Genomic DNA, 18675 nt, shown 5'->3' with positions numbered 1-18675 from the left:
AACTCCCAGCTTCTAGCAGTCAGAGGCTAGAGACACCCAGAGCATGGGGTTGCATCCCTGACCAGCTTGACTAATAACCATTGAAGGACCTATCCTCCATGAACTTTAGTTCTTTTTTGAACCCCATTATATTTTTGACCTTCACAACATCCTCTGGCAATGAGTTCACTGGGTTGACTCTGTGTTGTGTGAAGAAGTACATCCTTTTGTTTGTTTTAAATCTGCTGCCTATTAATTTCATTGGGAGACTCGTGGTTCTTCTGTTACATGAAGGGGTGAATAACATTTCCTTATTCACTTTTTCCACACCATTCACAATTTTATGGAACTCTATCATATCCCACCTTAGTATCTCCTTTCCAAGCTGAAAAGTCCCAGCCTTTTGAATCTCTCCTCACATGGAAGCTGTTTCAGACCCTCAATAATTTTTGTTGCCCTTCTCGGTACCTTTTCCAATTCTAATATATCTTTTTTGAGATGAGGCAACCAGAACTGCATGCAGTATTCAAGATATGGGCGTACCATGGATTAATATAGTGACATATTTTCTGTATTATTATCTATTCCTTTCCTAATGGTTCCTCACATCCTGTTAGCATTTTTGACTGCCACTGCATGTTGAGCAGATGTTTTCAGAGAACTATCCACAATGACTCCAAAATCTCTTTCTTGAGTTGGAACAGTTCGTTTAGCTCTGGATTACGTTTTCCAGTGTGCATTACTTTGCATTTATCAATACTGAATTTCATCTGCCATTTTGTTGCCCAGTCACCCAGTTTTGTGAGATCCCTTTGTAACTCTTTGCGGTCTGCTTTGGACTTAACTATCTTGAGTAATTTTGTATCATCTGCAAATTTTGCCACCTCACTGTTTACCCCTTTTTCTTGATCATTTATGAATATGTTGAACAGCACTGGTCCCAGTACAGATCCCTGGGAGACATCACTATTTACCTCTCACTATTCTGAAAACTGACCATTTATTCCTATCCTTTGTTTCCTGTGCTTTAACCAGTTACTGATCAATTAAATGACCTTCCAACTTATCCCATGACTGCTTACTTTGGTTAAGAGCCTTTGGTGAGGGACCTTGTCAAACGCTGTCTGAAAGTCCAAGTATACTATATCTCCTGGATCATCCTCGTCCATGTTTGTTGACCCGCTCAAATAATTCTAATAGATTGGTGAGGCATGATTTCCCTTTACAAAAGCCGTGTTGATTCTTCCCCAATAAATCATGTTCATCTATGTGTCTGAATAATTCTGTTCTTTACTATAGTTTAAACCAATTTGCCTGGTACAGAAGTTAGGCTTGCCAGCCTGTAATTTCCAGGATTGCCTCTGGAGATTTTTTTAAGAATTGGTGTCATTTTAGCTATCTGCCTGTCATCTGATGCAGAAGCTGATTTAAATAATAGGTTACATACCACACTTAATAGTTCTGCAATTTCATATTTGAGTTCCTTCAAAATTTTTGGGTGAGTACCGCTTGGTTCTGGTGACTTATTACTGTTTAATTTATCAGTTTGTTGAAGCATGAAGGGACATACAAATATTTAGCATATCTGGTATGTAAATATCTTGCAATGCTGGCTACAATAGTGCCATGCAAACACCTGTTCTCACTTTCAGGTGAAATTGTAAATAAGAAGTGGGCAGCATTAGCTCCCGTAAATATAAACAAACTTGTTTGTCTTAGCGATTGGCTGAACAAGTGGTAGGACTGAGTGGACTTGTAGGCGCTAAAGTTTTACATTGTTTTGTTTTTCAGTGCAGTTAGGTTAAAAAAATCTATTTCATGATAAAGAGATTGCACTATAGTACTTATATGAGGTGAACTGAAAAATTAATACTATTTCTTTTATCTTTTTTACAATGCAAATATTTGTAATTAAAAATAATAATATAAAATAAGCACAGTACACTTTGTATTCTATGTTGTAATTGGAATCAATGTATTTGAAAATGTAGAAAAACATCCAAAAATATTTATAATATATTTAAATTGGTATTCTACTATTGTTTAACAGTGCAATTAAAACTGCAGTTAATCACAACTATTTCTTTTAATCTAGTTAATTTGTTTTGCATTAATCGCATGCATTGACTGTTATTAATTGACAGCCCTACTTAAAATATTTCATGCTGATAATTTTTGAGTCTTTGGCTAGTTGCTCATCAAATTCTTTTTAGGCCTGCCTAATTATACTTTTACACTTGAACTGCTCCTTTCTATTTTCCTCAGTAGGATTTAACTTCCAATTTTTAAAGGATGCCTTTTTGCCTCTTACCTCTTCTTTTACTCTGTTATTTAGCCACGGTGGCACTTTTTTGGTCTTCTTCCTGTGTTTTTTAATTGGGTTATTCATGTAATTTGAGCCTCTATTATGGTATATTTTAAAAGTTTCCACTACTTTATTCCATGACAAGGAATAATGTGGCCGAAAGGATGGCCTTGCCCAAAGGACCTCTTTCCACTCTTAAGGTACGTCTATACTTACTTCCTGGTCCGGATTGATTGATCTTCTGGGATCGATCCCGGAAGTGCTTGCCGTCGACGCCGGTACTCCAGCTCAGCGAGAGGAGTACGCGGCATCAATGGGGGAGCCTCTCTGCTGCGTCTGGACCCGCGGTAAGTTCGGACTAAGGTACTTTGAATTCAGCTACGTTATTAACGTAGCTGAATTTGCGTATCTTAGTCCGAAGTGGGTGGGTTAGTGTGGACCAGGCCTCACAAAAGAAACAAGACCACATACCATAAATTACAGATCATATTCCTTTCACTTAGACACGTTATGAAATGTGAAGCTTCAGTCAGCACAACGGCTTAGTACTAGCGTAGAGCAATCACCATGCAGGAGATCTAGCTGATGAAGTCTTTAGGATTCTTGCTGCTGCCTAGTTCAGGCACCTTGCTGAAGTGACATGCTCAAGGCAGGAATTTGGAGGTGAAATGCAGGATTACATCTGATACCACCCTGAACTGAAAAAAGCTCAAGGCTGAGAACTGCCTTCCTAACTATTGGAAGACCACTGCAATGGTAACTGAAGTAAGAGAAAAAAAGAAATTGCAGGATTTAAATAGGAGAGTATGTATTCATGTTGAATATGTAAATATTCATATTATATATATATGTATGTATGCACATATGTATGAAAATATTATTGTTATATATTTTCTGCACTTTTCCAGGATGTCAAAGAAAGAAATACGGGATAGATGTGGAATATTTAAATGTGTTACTTCAAGCATTTATGCAATCTTTACAAGCCAGGGAGTAAGAAGGGATTCTTTTATTCCCCCATCCCTTTGCATTCTCGCCGTGGCTGTTCCGATTAATGCTGGGAGCTGGTTCGGCACCCAGTAGGTCCCAGAACTGGGAATGGCAAAAAGATGGCTTAGCGCTGTTTTTGCATTGCTCCCTCAGCACTAAGGATTAAGCCCTGAAACTGTGAGTTCAACGTCTCTCTCAGGAGTTATTAGTAAGGAAAATGTTTACTTCATTACATTACTGAAATATTGATTATTTTACTGGTAGGATACTTGGATTTCCAGATAACTAAGAACTGTCTCATCTATTAATTTAATCTTGTTTTTGGAAATAGCTACCTGCTGCAAAAAAATTGCTTTCCCTATTTCTGAAGCTATTTACTGTACCCAGCCAGATAATTCTGAATACGCACTTATTAATTCTGTTGTCTGCTCAGATGCATATTTGTGCATATGAAAACAAAGGAACTGGTGTATTCATTTTTAATGATGGTTCAGACTAACAAAAAGAGAGCACACAAAATTTTTCAAAGATTTTCAGTGTCACAGTTCAGGGCAACTGCACCTGTATTTCCCGCTCCATGGTCTACCAAAGGCATCCACTCTAGGTTCCTGGCTCCTCAGTCATCACCTCTCTTGAGCAGAGGCCAGCATCTCTCTCCCTCTGTGACATTACCCAGGGTACAATCTGGACTGATGAACAGCTGTGTCCCCTCAATTCTCCAACCTGGGGTGCCTTTTACACTGCTTCTCTGTGAGAGCTACCACGCCTGGTCTACTCACACACAGCCTCCAGCATGTAAGTTACCCCCAGTTATATTGTATGAGTGCTATAGCCAGCCATTCATTAATTATGCTGCAGAGCAACACCAGCAAATTTGCAGTCCCACACTTTCCTCAGAAATGGGTGTCTTGTACTACCCAGTACCTTCCTGGACAATACTAGCTCATATAAAGTTTGTCGTTTTATTAATAGAAAATTATATGCATGAATCCTGTTATCCCAAATGGAGTTTTCCCAACACATCAATCCAAACATACTGACTGAGATGAATCAGTAAAACAAGTTTATTAACTACAGAAAGATAGATTTTAAGTGACTACAAGAAATGAGGCATAAAAGTCAGAACCGGTTACAAGAAAATAAAAGTAAAGTGAAACTAATACCTAATTTATTAAGCTAAGTGAATTCAAAGCAAATGTCGCTTTCATTGCATGTTACAGCTGTCTTACTGGCTGAATCTCCTTCAGTCAGGATCCCTCCCCCAGTCCGATGCTGTTTCCTTTGTTCTTCAAGTGTTAAGTGCGTAGAAAGACAAGGAGGAATCATATGGGATGTCTCCTCTGTCCTCTTATAATTCTCTCTCTTCTTCAAGAACCATCTCCGGCTGATGATCAGGAGACAGAAAGCCTGTGTGGACAGGAAACCCCATCTGTTTCTTTGTCAAGATGTAGATTTTCACCCACATCCTCTTTCCTGCCAAAGAATAACCACTTAACCAGGTGATGGTCCATTTGATTTTGTTGACACCTGGCTTAGGCGTTGGCTAGCCTTTTGTCTCTGAGGAACTCGTTTATGGCTGCTCCCCTCAGACATGGAACATATCTTAATAATACTATAAGGAGGACTCTTATAGCTTTACATTCAGTATTGCCAAACATATTTTACCAGGACAATAATCAGAAAATTATGAGTTTTCAAATGATACCTCACAAGGCAAAATTTGTCCAAAATGGATCACAGTCCTGTGTAAGGGGTGAATATGGGGTTACAGACTGTCACCCTCCTGACCAGGTCTTTTGCCCAGGCTGCGCCTACATTGCGATATCTTCAGCAAATCAGACTGCCTAAATAGGCCAGTGTCTGTGCATTCCTTTCTTTCCCAAGGCATAAGAGCCATAACTGCCACACATTATAAGTTACTACACAGCCCTTTCTAAGGGAGCACATTTATTTAACAAGCACATTTATTTAACACTGTTTCCCATCACAGAGATGCCCAACATCATTTTCATGAAGTGGTGGCAGCTCCCAGGACCACAAATCAGACTGATTTTTTTGTTTTGCCTTATCTGTCTGTTTATACATTTACAAGTCTCCAATGACTCTGACATCGGTCATTCTTGTTTTCAGTCTTCCGTTGAACAAAATGTCAGCAGGTGACAGCCCATGCTTTATTGGTGCCCATTCTGTAATTAAACAGTGTTAAATATGGGTCAGAATCTGACTCTGCATTCCTTTTCAGTAGGTGCTTTATTATTTTGACACCATTTTCCATCAACCAGTTGGACTGGGAATAATGGGAACTATCAGTTACATGTCCAAGCCTGTACTTCACTGCAAACTGCTTAAACTCATGTCCACGAAACTGTGGCTCCCTGGCAGACATTACTATGCCAGGTATACCTTGTCTAGCAAAAACAGATTTGATACGTACAATCACCTGTTTAGTTGCAACATTTTATAGGAAAGCTCTCTCAGGGAAGGGTGAATAAACAGTCCAGAACAAGTACTTTTTTTGTGTGGGTGTTGGCTGGAAAAAACGAACAACCAACCAACAAAACAGCACAACAACACCGGACTACTTTTTTCCAAGGGGTCCATTTTTCCTGTGCCACCAACATGAGCTCTTATTTGACTTGCCATGTATTTTTGACATATGCAGTAAACTGCTTCCTCAGTGTCATTGCTCATTTGAGGCCAGTATAAAGTGTCTTTGACGTTCTCTTAGGTTTTTGAATCATGAAATGACCTTCATGTACCTTTTTTAACATTTTTCTGCAACACCTTAGGAATCACCATCCTGCTGCCTTTAAATAAAATCCCATCTAATACTGACAACTTCCCCTTAAACTGATAAATAGGGGCTGGGAATAAACTGCCCTGGCCACCCTATTAAAACAATAACTTTCTGCAGGGTCTCATCCTGAGCAGTAGCTCTGGCAATCACAATCTACAATTGGTCTGGGTCCAGACACAGGGGTGTTGTTTTTTTAAAAGGAGGTTGACATGTACTAACTCTAGCTCTGGACTTTGCTTCACTGCATTTTTGTCAAATGCTCTACAGTGTGTGTCTGCAACCACCTAATCTCTTTGAGGTTTGTATTCAGTTTGAAAATCATACATTTGTGGCTGAAAAATTAATCTCTGTATTCCCAGGGGGATGTTTGCAAGTCTTCTTTGGCAACGGCAATAAGTGGGTGTGACGTTATTGACATAACCTGTGCCGTATAGATCATTGTTGCAACCACTGTTATATATTTGCCACAAATATTGTACAAAGGTTGTCGTGTAAGGTGTCTATGGAAAGGTTATGATTTGCTGGGTATGATTATGCTATCTATATGTATTTATCATTTTTGTAGTTGAAGTTGTGAATATTGGCTACGTATTTGTATCTCAATGGGTTTTTATTCTAAGTAGCCTCAGTAAAGCATTTGGTCAGCTTCTTGAGGACGAACTATTCTCAGTAAGTGCCCAATCAAGAAACACTTAACTGACAATGGACTTTGGGAGACGACAATCCAAATCTGCGCTTCCCTGGGAACGTTCAAACTAACATGTAATCAAGGTGTGGGCCTGCCAACTGAGTCATGCATAGACATGTGACTTGCCCATGTGACTCCAAGCTCCATCTTGCTGCTGTGATTTTCCACAGTAAGAACAAAGAGGGGTCCTTCCACGGGCAGAGAATATAAAAGGCCCTGTAAACCCCTCCATGTTGTCTTCAATCCTGTTTCTGACCTCTGGAGAAACCTGGCTACAAACTGAAGCTCTGAACAAAAGGACTGAATGACCCATCCCAGCTGAGGATGTACTCCAGAGACTTGATTTGTGCCTGCAGTTTATTCAATCACTGTTACAAGCCTGAGCCAAGAACTTTGCCATTACTGTATGTAATTGATTCCATTTAACCAATTCTAGCTCTCACCTATATCTTTTTCCTTTTATGAATAAATCTTTAGATTTTAGATTCTAAAGGATTGGCAACAGTGTGATTTGTGGGTAAGATCTAACTTGTATATTGACCTGGGTCTGGGCTTGGTCCTTTGGGAACGGGAGAACCTTTTTTCTTTTACTGAGATATTGGTTTTCATAACCATTCGTCCCCATAACTGGTGGCACTGGTGGTGATATTGGGAAACTGGAGTGTCTAAGGGAATTGCGTGTATGACTTCTGGATAGCCAGCAGGGTAAAACTGGCATCTTCTCTGTTTGGCTGGTTTGGTTTGCCTTGGTGTGCAAAGGAACCCCAGCCTCAAGCTGTAACTGCCCTGCTCTAAGCAATTTGTCCTGAACTGATACTCTCAGAAGTGACCCACCAAAGGCAGCATCGTTACAGTGGGTAATGGTCAATTTCAGCTAACGCAGGCCTCCCATAAATAAAGACATGAAACTTTTTAGATCCGTTACCTAAGGCCAAAGCCACCTCCTCTATTTGAGCATACTGACACTTCGTTTTTCTTAGTGCCTGTGACACAAGCCACTGGTCTCCAACTTTGACTACACAGTACAATCTCAGAGTTACAAACACCTTGGAAATGGAGGTTGTATGTAACTCTGAAATGTTCGTAACTCTGAACAAAACATTATGGTTTTTTCAAAAGTTTACAACTGAATATTACTTAATAATACAGCTTTGAAACTTTAGTATGCAGAAAAAAAATCCTACTTTCCCTTTATTTTTTTTGTTTAACACGGTACTGTACGTTATTTTCTTTTTTTGTTTCCTCTGCTGCTGCCTGATTGTGTACTTCTGTTTCCAAATGAGGCATGTGGTTGTCTGGTCAGTTTGTAACTCTGGTGTTCATAACTTTGAGGTTCTACAGTACTATTGTAAGAGGATTGCACCTACTCTCCTTGAAGTCATTTGTGGACAACTTACTTTTGTGCTTACTCTCACTGTACCTCAGATGTGGGGCTTCTTTAATTCACTTCTTCAGTTTCTCAAAATCCTTAAGATTTGCACCCCATGTTCATTGGACATCTTTGCACCGGAGTATTTTCAAGTTGCTGGTTCAGGCAGCTAGATTAGGTACAAATTTCCCTATATAGTTCTGAACTATTAGTTCACCATTCCAAGAAATTGTTGTACCTTTTCCTGGGCTATTTGGGCAGGCATGTTGGTGATGGCCTCATCCTTACTGTGATCTACCTGTTCACTTTGCTGTTCTCTCTTCTCTCCCAGATACGCTATTTCCATTGCATGGCATGTATATTTCGGTTATCTTTATCCCAGCAGCTCTGGTTCTTTCCAAGGTTGCTTAGAGCCTCTGGTCATGCTCATCTATTGTTCTCTTCCCCCCCAATCAAAACAATTATCTATGTAAGCCTTAACACCTTCTATACCATGAAAAAATTTGCTGTTTTTTCCAGTGAAACACCTTGGGTGTCAAACACAACCCAAATGGCAGTCTGTGGAAACAGTGTCTCCTAATAGGGATCTTGAATGTGCATAAATGTGTCCTGTTTTCGTAAGGGCATCTGCCAGGATCCTGCTGATGCATCAAACTGAAAAAATCTGGCATCAGCCATCTCCCCAAAAATTTCTTTTGTTGCATGTAGTGGAAAATGTTCCCTTTTACATATTTAAATCTTTTGCATCTATACCAAAGTGAAGGGCTCAGTCTTTTTTCAGAATGACCAACAAGTGTACCTGCTCTGTTGATTTTCTATTCATATTATGATTCCTAGAGTAATGAGCCTATCTGACACATCTTTTAGTTTCTGCCTGAGGCTGAATGTAGGGTGCATGGGTTCTTTCAGCTCTGTTCTGTACTCTGGTGAGAGCTTCTCTATCCCATGGAAAGACATCCTCAAACTCTTCTTCAACTGCTTTGGTGTCCAATGAACGCACCATCTTGATGAGATCAAGGGCTTGACACACTTTTAACCCAACAATGGGTGCTGTTTTCCCTGGTACTGCTACAAATTATATCTTTTCCAATTTGTTATTTACCCATACATTTAGTTCACATATACCTCTAGTGGTAATATACTCACCACCGTAAGCCTGGAGTTTCACCCATTTACACTCCACAATCTGTGGCTTTTCTTTTAGAGCTTTCATCACTGTTTCTGGCAACACATTGTCTTGTGCACCAGTGGCCAACTTAAAAGTAATAAATGTCCCATTTTCTTTCAGATTGACAGTTCAATTGTTTTCTACTGCAACAATGTCCACTGCTCCTAAAAAGAAGCTAGTGGTGCGGTCACCATTCTCTTTGTGCATACTGTGCTGGTGCTTGAAAACCCTTGCAAAGTGATGTAATCAATTTCATGTCTTGCGCCTTTTCCCATATGCTGGGCATTGTCTTGACTGTCACAGATTGTACAGCTTAATGTACTGTTTTTGCTGGACGCTGAGCTCCACACGGTTTTCTGCCTCAGATTTCTTTTCTTGTTATATTTTGGATTCTTTATCATGTCTACAGTATCAGAGCACTGTCCATGCTCCATCAGCTTCATTCTGGACTGAGGGATTTCTGCTTCTTGGCAAATTCTAATTGCTTTGTCAAGTGTTAATTCTGGTCTTTTAGTAGTCTCTCTCTGAGACGTTGGTTCCAGATCCCAATCACAATCTGGTCTCTTAATAAGGACTCAATGCCCTGTGGTGGGATAGGTTCTCACCCTGGTCAGGAAAGGATTAAAGAGCTCTCTGGGAATGATCAGCCTCAACCTGTTGTACCTATGGGGCCTGTTGCAGCAGGATAGGGGAGGCTCCTTAAAAGGGAGGATCCCAGCCCAGTGCAGGTGGCGCTTAGAAGCAGGGGCATGCGCAGGAATTTAAATTTGACTGCTTGGGGAGGGGCACGTTAAACACCCACATATCATATACATTAAACCCTCTGACACATGCACATACATCATATGCATAGAAATACACAGCAGTACACTCACCATTTCAATGAAAATCCATGTGCTGTGGAGCCATCTAAATAAATGTATCCACAAGTACTTGGCTGCGGCAGGGTCAGACAGCTCCTCTGGCCCCAAAGCCGCCACAGCACAGAGAGAGAGAGAGAGAGAGAGAGAGAGAGAGAGAGCGTGCACTCCTCTGGCCCTGGAGCCATGGTGAGGAGAGAGAGAGAGAGCGAGCGCTTCTCTGGCCATGGGGCCAGAGCTGTGCCCCCACAGAACTCCAGGGCGGGAGGAGCTGTCAGCTCCCATCACAGCCCCAGGGCTGGAGGAGCTCCCTCTCCCTGCCGCGGCCCCGGTGCCAGAGGAACTCTGTGACCCTGCCACAGCTAGGGTTACCACCTGGCTGGTATTTGACCGGACTGGATGTTTTTTTATGGATTTGTCAGTTGCCAGAAAAATAATTTAATCTGCTCGTTTTTGTTTGTTTGTTTGTTTTTACGTGGCTCTAAAGATTTGCATTACTATCACAATATACTGGGATATCTAATGTTAAAAGTTTCTGCATACAGCTAAAGGTGCTGCAGTGTTCCCAGTTCTGCAGTTTAAGCGATAACAGATCAAAACTGTTGAAAATACAGCAGCTATCTACCCACCAACAAACAAGTGCACTGCACATGTGTGAGAGAGGGGTCCGAGTCGTGTGAGTGCGGAGAATGGATGGTTGTGGAGTTGCCTCGTGATTGGGGGGTTAGGGTTGTGGCAGGCTTGCCCTGTGGTGGGGAGGGATGCCAGGTTTTTTTGCATTTCAAATGTGGTAACCCTAGCTGAAGCCCGAAAGTCGGAAGAGTTCTGTGCCCCCGCAGATTAATGGGGGGCCGTGCTCCTGCTTGCCCCCCTTTGTGCACACCCCTGCTTGGAGGGAAGCAGAGCTAGAGCTCCCTAGCCCCACAGAGCACAGCTGCTTACTCAAAAAGCTGCTGAAGAGCCTCTGCCACCTGAGCCCTCTGGAGAGGTGCGGAGGGACCATCTTCACTTTACTTTTCATTTGAGCCCAGAGTGCTCGAACTGGGGCTCTCAGACTGCGGCTCTCAGACTGCAGGGGTTAGGAACCCAGCCACCTTCACAGCACATGCAGAGAAAAGTGAGGTGAGCCCAACTGTTTTGTGGCTGCAGAATTACTTTGTTTGCCTTTTTATTTGTCTGGACTGTGGTCATGCTCGGAAATGGGGCAGCCGGCTCCCTAAGACGTACAGCCAGGAAACTGTATCCTGCACACCAAACAGGCACAACAGCAACCCCTTCAGCCAGAAAGGATGGGAGAGGTGTCCACCCTCATCCCATGAAGGTGCCCCAGAGTTACAATCCAAGGTATCCCCCAAAATTGCATGACTGGCTCTTTCAGCCTTAGATGAATCACAAACTCTTCTATGGTTTCACCTTCTTTTTGTACTCTTTGTTTTAAAAAAAAAAAAAAAAAAACCTCCTATGTTTCAATTTTACATGAAGTGTATTACTCCTCAAATTTCTGTAATACATTTTCTAGTTAGCCTCCTCTACCTGAAGTAACTGAAAACTGTTAAACACATCAAATACCTCAGGATCAGATATTGTCAAAAATAAGGTTACCTTCTGATTGTCTTCCTTGTTTCTGGAACCCATTACGTATGTACTTACGTACGTACGTACGCGCACACACACTGAAGCGCTGTTTAAACCAGTTGTTTTCCAGCCCAGAAAGACATATAACGCTTATAAAGTTGATACAATAGTCTCTATAAACATTCTATTTTGATATTGTTAGAACAAAATGCTTTGATTTTTCATTTTCAAATTACATTTTTCAAATTTATTATAATTGTTTTAGAAAGCAGAAATCAAAATGAAACTTTTTGATTTTGTTGATACAAAACATTTTGATCAACAGGACAAAAAAAAAAAAAATTCCTCCAATTTGAAATGAAGCCAAATTTTGAAATCCTTCTAAATGGAACAGTCGTCATCCTCCAGCTCTAAGACAGACCAGTAAAAATGCTAGAGAAGGAGATTTAGGGTATCACAAGTTTATGCCTTTTTATGTTACAAGCTGAGCATATCAGCACCCACCGTTTTGTAATTCTCCTTCATATGTTCTCAATGAGAAATTCAAATGCATGTACAAGTCTTTTTCAAACCCACTCTTCTTCTGTTCTGGTTTGATGTGTAAATCTGCTTGCACATATGTGTACTCATATGTTTACATATCGTTCATTTGTCAGAACATTCACATAACATTTTTAGATGCACATATGGTGCATCTAAAAAACATTTTGAAAATTCAACATACAAAGTTTTGAAACTGTTCATCTTTTGTAATGACTTTACGAGAGAAAATCCTTTTTAGCCATCTTTGAATTACAAGAGACAGCAATGCAGAATCTGATATTTGATGAACTTCTTAGAAATATCATTGAACTGGTGCAAATAATTTAGTATGAATCATAGAACTGGAAGGGACCTTGAGAGGTCATCTAGTCCAGTCCCCTGCACTCGTGGCAGGACTAAGTATTATCTGGACCATTCCTGACAGGCGTTTGTCTAACCTGCTCTTAAAAATCTCCAATGCTGGAGAGTCCACAACCTCCCTAAAAATGAATAGGACTGACTGGTTCAAAATACAAGATAACTGATATTTCTAAATAGTAGAATCCTCAAAAATATCTATACAATCTATAAGTATATACATAAAAGTATAGCTTAAAAATCAAAATGAAGGCTGTCGAGGCAAGGCTTAGATATTCATTCAAGTAGGTACATGACTCTGATTTGCAGTTATCTCCTGTGACAATTAACGTAGATTTAGCAAGGTAGATTCTGCTTCCTCCCCACATTTAAATGTCTTTGAAATGGAAAGTCCCAAGAAACAAGTATTTATTGATATCTGTGTGTAGTGTTGTTGTAGCCATGTTCTTTCTCTAATATCCGGACCCAAGTGGGTGAGGTAGTATCTTTGAATGGACCAGCTTCTGTTGGTGAGAGAGACTAAAAGCTTGTCTCTCTCACCAACAGAATTCGGTCCAATAAAAGATATTACCTCACTCCACCTTCTCTCTTTATTGATAGCGGTCATATAAGTTAATTAATAGCCATAGCTGTGCTTAATCCTGTTTTTTCTGTTTGACCAACTAACAGTTTTAAATTCTGAGAAAGTTAATCACTACCACTCAGGACTAAAAATTAACTCTTACGTGCAAAGTATCAATGTGCTACTATCAGCATTTAATCACTCACGGAAATGTAACTACAGGGAGTATGGACCCAGGGCCGACTCCAGGCACCAGCTTAACAAGCAGGGGCTTGGGGCGGCCAAGCGAGAGGGGCGGCACCTGCGGCAATTTGGGGGCGGCAGGTCCCTCACTCCGTCTAGGAGAGAAGCACCTGCCGCTGAACTGCCGCCGATCAGGGCTTTTTTTTCCTCCGCCCCCCCCCCCCCCCTGCCAATTGCCGCTGCCGATCACGATCGCGAAATGCTGGAGCTGGCCCTGTATGGACCTAATCCTATAAGGTGCCTAGCAGTTCCCACAGAGTTCAGTGGGATCATAGGGCACTCAGCACCTCTTGAAGTACTCAGAAATGTGCAGGATCAGATTCCAAGTGAACATGGGGTCCCCAAGTGATAGGTCAATGTTGGATGATATAGGGCCCAATCCAGCTCCTATTAAATTCAGTGAAAAACTCCCATTATTCAGACAGAAGTTGGATTGGACCCATAGTGACTATCATATTAAAATGATGGAAATGTAATTAAACATACCTTGTCTCTTTTCTTTGTGCTCATAGAAGTGTGCAGTTTGAGTGATATCAGTCATTCACATCTGCATCTATTTAAGCAGCTCTATATCCATTGTATCTGCAAATGAAGGAAGGAGTGACCCATTTTCAATTATATTAAAAATAAATCAAATTATTTTTCAACAAATAAATTCTGTAGTGAGAAATTACCATGTGTTCCCTTGAAATCTGCACTCTGCTGTGAAAAAGAGCAGCATTAAGGACCGGCCTCAATAGGACAAACACTAAGGATGAAAAAGAAGTGGGGTAGTGACTTCCCATACATTTGCTGAAGCTGCTCTTCTTCTTTTCCCTGTCACACTTAGTTTTTATAATTTAGCTAAAATGGCTGATCTGTTACCTCTAATCTGAAATCCATGTTTCAGGAATATTCATATGACACACCAAGGCAAATCAAAAAGGGTACAAACATGGCAAATCAAAATTTATTTTCTAAGTCAACAAAAGTCACACTATTTACCCAGATTTCATTTCTCATCTATCCTCCCCATCCCACTTCCCCCAACTAAAAAAATGACAAGTCTCATGGCTACAGCAGGAGTGAGATCCTGGCTTTACTGAAGTTAATGGCAAAACTTCCACTGACTTTAGTAGAACCAGGATTTCATCCTACATGTTCCCAAATATGCCCATGAGGCCTATTTCAAAATGTATTTGTACAAATAAAATGTAGAGACACAGGGCTTTGGGCACATGAACACAAAAGTGCAATTCTGTATATACCAGTTCACATGGGCCAAATAATAAATGTGTGGCCCAACAGGTGATTTCTCTACTACATTGTTCATAGGTAGTATATGACACTATCTGTATTGTTATTCACGCACAAATTTATAAGAGAACATGTTGTGCAAATGAAATATGATTTTGACTAAAACATTTCCCTACTCTGTTATTTTGCACAGTACAGTATAATCAATGCATGCTGAAATCTCCGTTGTATGTTACTGTTTTGTATATACCATACATAGACACAACAAGACCTTATAGCATGTTAGCTTGAATTTTAATCAACATTTCTGTAGTGCATAATCATTGGATGAACAGAACAGTAATCTCTGAAGGGCCATTGTTTAGCACTAGTATATAAAGCAGTATTAATATCAACATTATCTCATTTGTCATGGGAGAAAAATCTTAACCACATTCAAAATCAGTTCTGTGAAGGGACATATTAAAATGTTTTATCATAAATATCAATAAATTGAGTGGCTGCTTCCCAAGAGGCCAGATACATATTTTTATTATGTATTGTGATCCTAGAGGCACCAAGAAGGATTGCATTGTGTGTAGACCCTGTATACACACATGAGTAACTAGGACTACTAGTACCTGTATCAATTGCAAGGATGATAAGCGTGCTTAACTTCTAAGATGGTATGTTAGAGCAGGGGTGGCCAACCTGTGGCTCCGGAGCCACATGCGGCTCTTCAGAAGTTAATATGCGTCTCCTTGTATAGGCACCGACTCCGGGGCTGCAGCTACAGGTGCCAACTATCCAATGTGCTAGGGGGTGCTCACTGCTCAACTCCTGGCTCTGCCACAGGCCCTGCCCCCACTCCATCCCTTCCCAACCCCTCCCTGCCCAGAGCCTCCTGCCCAGAGCCTCCTGCAGGCCACAAAACAGCTGACCGGGAGGTGCTGATCGGTGGGGCTGCTGACATATTACTGTGGCTCTTTGGCAATGTATATTGGTAAATTCTGGCTCCTTCTCAGGCTCAGGTTGGCCACCCCCCTTTTTTACTCTAACACGGATCACAGACCGTTTGCCTCACCCCTGTGGATGAGGATGTTGAATCAGGCCAATGGTTAGAATTCATTGAGACCAGATGGGCCTAACTGCTCAAAAATGGAGCAGCTGTCATGGATATGTCCTGCTGGATGTTCCTGCTGACTGGGAGAACAAAAAAAGTTTAAACAATGGGCAAAGAGAACCAGAATGAGAGACCCTCAGACAAGCAAGGGGTGAAGAACAGTAGGGTGGGGACCAGGTGGGTCACCAGAAGATCTGGACTTGCCAGAATGTAAATTGGTTCTATTCTGTTCCTGTAACTTAACAGGATAGCTTATTTAACTTAACTTGTAGCAAAGCATAAGGTTAGATAAAACTAAATACACCAGGAGACTGTTGTTTTAAAATACCTTTTTCCCTTCTAATGCCTTATTCCAACTACTTTTTTTTTTTTTTTTAAAAAGAATGCTGCGGGTCTACATTACTAGTCAAAGGTTCCTGAAGGGAGGAAATGCAGGTGCCCAAAACCCAGTCAGACCTGCAGAGCAATACGTGATTGGTGTACACAGTGTAGTCTGTATCTCGGTCCCGGTCCAACAGTTTAAGAAGATTCCACCCCAAAAGAGGTAAGGACGAGAGACTCAAGACTTGAGGTGGGTGCTCTCAGCAAAGCAAAAAGGGACAAAGGTGTAGCTAGTGCCATAATTATAACAAAACACACACACAGGCTTTTGCCTCCTTTCTTTCAATGCTATTTAGATAATATTTAGAAAACCACAACCTAAGTATAAACGTTCGATTCCAAGGAGGAAAAATGTAGCAGCCTTAGAAGCTTCCAACCATCCTGACCAGGCTCCATTCCAAGTTTTGGATTTCCTGCACATGCCCAGATCCTGCACTCAGACTTGTGTAGAAGTATGTAGTTCCAAACCGTCTTAACAATAGATATCACCTCTTCCTCCCCCCCGCCCCGAAAGACACTTCAAATGTATTCCTCGTTCATGGGGAATAATTGCAATCCCCGATCCCCAACACGAATGGGGTTCAACGGGTTACCCGCACCTGTTGGCGTAGAGTAGACACACGCTGAGCCAGTCAGTGTAGCGCACATGCAGCCCTGGACATCTAAGGGCATCACAGACCTGTTATTGCTCAGTCTCCGGTGGCTAAACACCACTTGGCCCTCTAAGAAGAAGGGACTTCAACTGTAGTGTCTACCACCCTGTACAGAGCACATCTGTCCAGGACTATAGAATTCCTCTGGGATATCTAGACAGAGAGGATGCCTTGCTGGAAATATTCTGGGTGTGGAAACCCTCCTCGTGTGTGTGAGAGAGAATATGGGGTAAGAGTTGTTAGCACCGGTAAGAATCCCACTCCCCCCCCCCCGCTATAGCCAGGTATTGAAACAGGAAGTACACATGGAGCAGTTTATGACCAGAATTCAGTCATGCACACGTGCAAGGCAGTAACTTGGAAAGAGGCCCCAGGGCCCCCAGCAAATGCACAGAGTTTTGAGATCCATTCTGTGCAAAATATGCGGCCACAGGCGCTGGGCACAAACAATTCACCTTCTGTAGGTGTGACAATAGCCCCAGCGCACGCGCACTTTGCACGGCCTGTTTTCCGCAGCTCGGCCCCTGCCCGCAAGTCACGGCAGCAGCAGTGGCCCGGCGCACACAGGCGGCGGGGGCAGCGGCAGCAGTAGCGGGCGCGCGCGAGCGCAGGAACCCAACCATCTGGCCAAGCAAAGAGATGGGGGCGAGTGGCTGTGACGTGCCAGCGCCTCGCGTCTCTCCGGACCGGCCTGTGCCCGCGCGGCTAACCCCTCCCCAGGGGTATTTCTGGCCCTTTGTGACACGCCGAGCGCGCGGAGGGGCTCATGGGTCCCCGAGGAAAGAGGCGCGCGCACGAGCACGTCACACCCCGTCTGGGATCAAATCACTGCACCAACCCCGCCTGCCACCCCGTCCCTTCGCTCCGCCCCAGCACGCCGCCCACGCGCACCGCAGCCCGCGAGCCAGCGTGCCTGTGTAGCCGACACTACCTCTCCGCATGCGCACGTTTGTCTCTGTGCGTGCGTCATTTTACTCACCGGTCCCTGCTTCCGCCCGACCCAGGGAAACGGAAGGAAGGAGCCGCTTTATCCTCTTCCGGTTTCGTATCATGTGACGGCCCGGTCCCTACACAACATGGCGGCCCCCATGTTGCTGCGCGGGGCGGCCCCGGAAAAGCTGGGGTGAGTCTGGGGGCGTTGCCGTGACGCCCTCTCGCCTTGCCGGACGCTGGCGCCACAGGGGAGCCGGTGCCGGTGCCGGGCCCGTCTGGGCCGCTGTGCCCTCGGGAGATCCCACCCCCCGTGCTGCCATTAGCAACCGTGAGCCTGGGTAGTCCCCCCGGTCGGCAGCGACATAAACACGATCCCTGCCTCGTCTGTGTGTGTCGTGCAGTTAGCGCCCCTCTATCCCCCGTAGATATGTTATGGAGACTGAAGCAGCAACAATTTTGGATCCTGCCTGAATATTTGGGGCAAGAAAGAGAGAAGTCAGAGATGATTCTTCTCTCTCGTTCTCTCTCTCTCCAAAAGGCCCCATTACAGGCCTGAATGAGAGGAAGGCTGGAGATGTTGGTAACAGTAGCAGGAAATTGGAGAAGGGGAGAGGCTTTCAGAAGGAAATTATCATGAGTTCAGTTTTGGCTGCAGTAAATTTATCTTGTTGGAGAGCTACATTGACAAGGGCTGTCAGATGCAGGCTGAGATGTACTATTGGCTAGAAATTAGAATTGGAAAGGTCGATCTGAGAATTATCTGTAGTATTTATACACCCAGACAATATTTAGAGGTGGAAGAGGGCAAGTACAGAGTTTTAAGGGCCACACAGATAACAGAAGAGAGGAGGAAGAGGACCTACCTAAAGAGATGCGGAGGAATAATTGGGGAGATGTGAAAATAATTGGAAGAAGGTGGAGTCAAAAACTGTCA

The 18675-nt window shown here is 42.7% G+C and overlaps 1 protein-coding gene and 1 long non-coding RNA gene across 2 annotated transcripts in view; one reads left to right on the top strand and one right to left on the bottom strand.

The window, feature by feature from the left end:
* Positions 1–4320: 4320 nt before the first annotated feature.
* Positions 4321–10462, bottom strand: LOC128830634 (uncharacterized). Its single transcript, XR_008443624.1, has 2 exons — positions 10172–10462; positions 4321–4681 (listed from the first exon to the last, which is right to left on the bottom strand). It is a non-coding gene; the product is annotated as an uncharacterized LOC128830634 (long non-coding RNA).
* Positions 10463–17870: 7408 nt separating this feature from the next.
* Positions 17871–18675, top strand: part of ZRSR2 (zinc finger CCCH-type, RNA binding motif and serine/arginine rich 2) — a 29294-nt gene continuing 28489 nt past the window's right edge. The window contains exon 1 of the mRNA XM_054007098.1: positions 17871–17931. Within this exon, the coding sequence (XP_053863073.1) occupies positions 17885–17931 (47 nt within the window). The 5' untranslated portion in view covers positions 17871–17884. The remainder of the gene's footprint in view (positions 17932–18675) is intronic.

The sequence above is a fragment of the Malaclemys terrapin genome, chromosome 1 (genome assembly GCF_027887155.1).
Source record: "Malaclemys terrapin pileata isolate rMalTer1 chromosome 1, rMalTer1.hap1, whole genome shotgun sequence".
In the NCBI taxonomy this organism is placed as follows: domain Eukaryota; kingdom Metazoa; phylum Chordata; order Testudines; family Emydidae; genus Malaclemys; species Malaclemys terrapin.
This window is presented reverse-complemented; position numbering and strand designations above follow the sequence as displayed.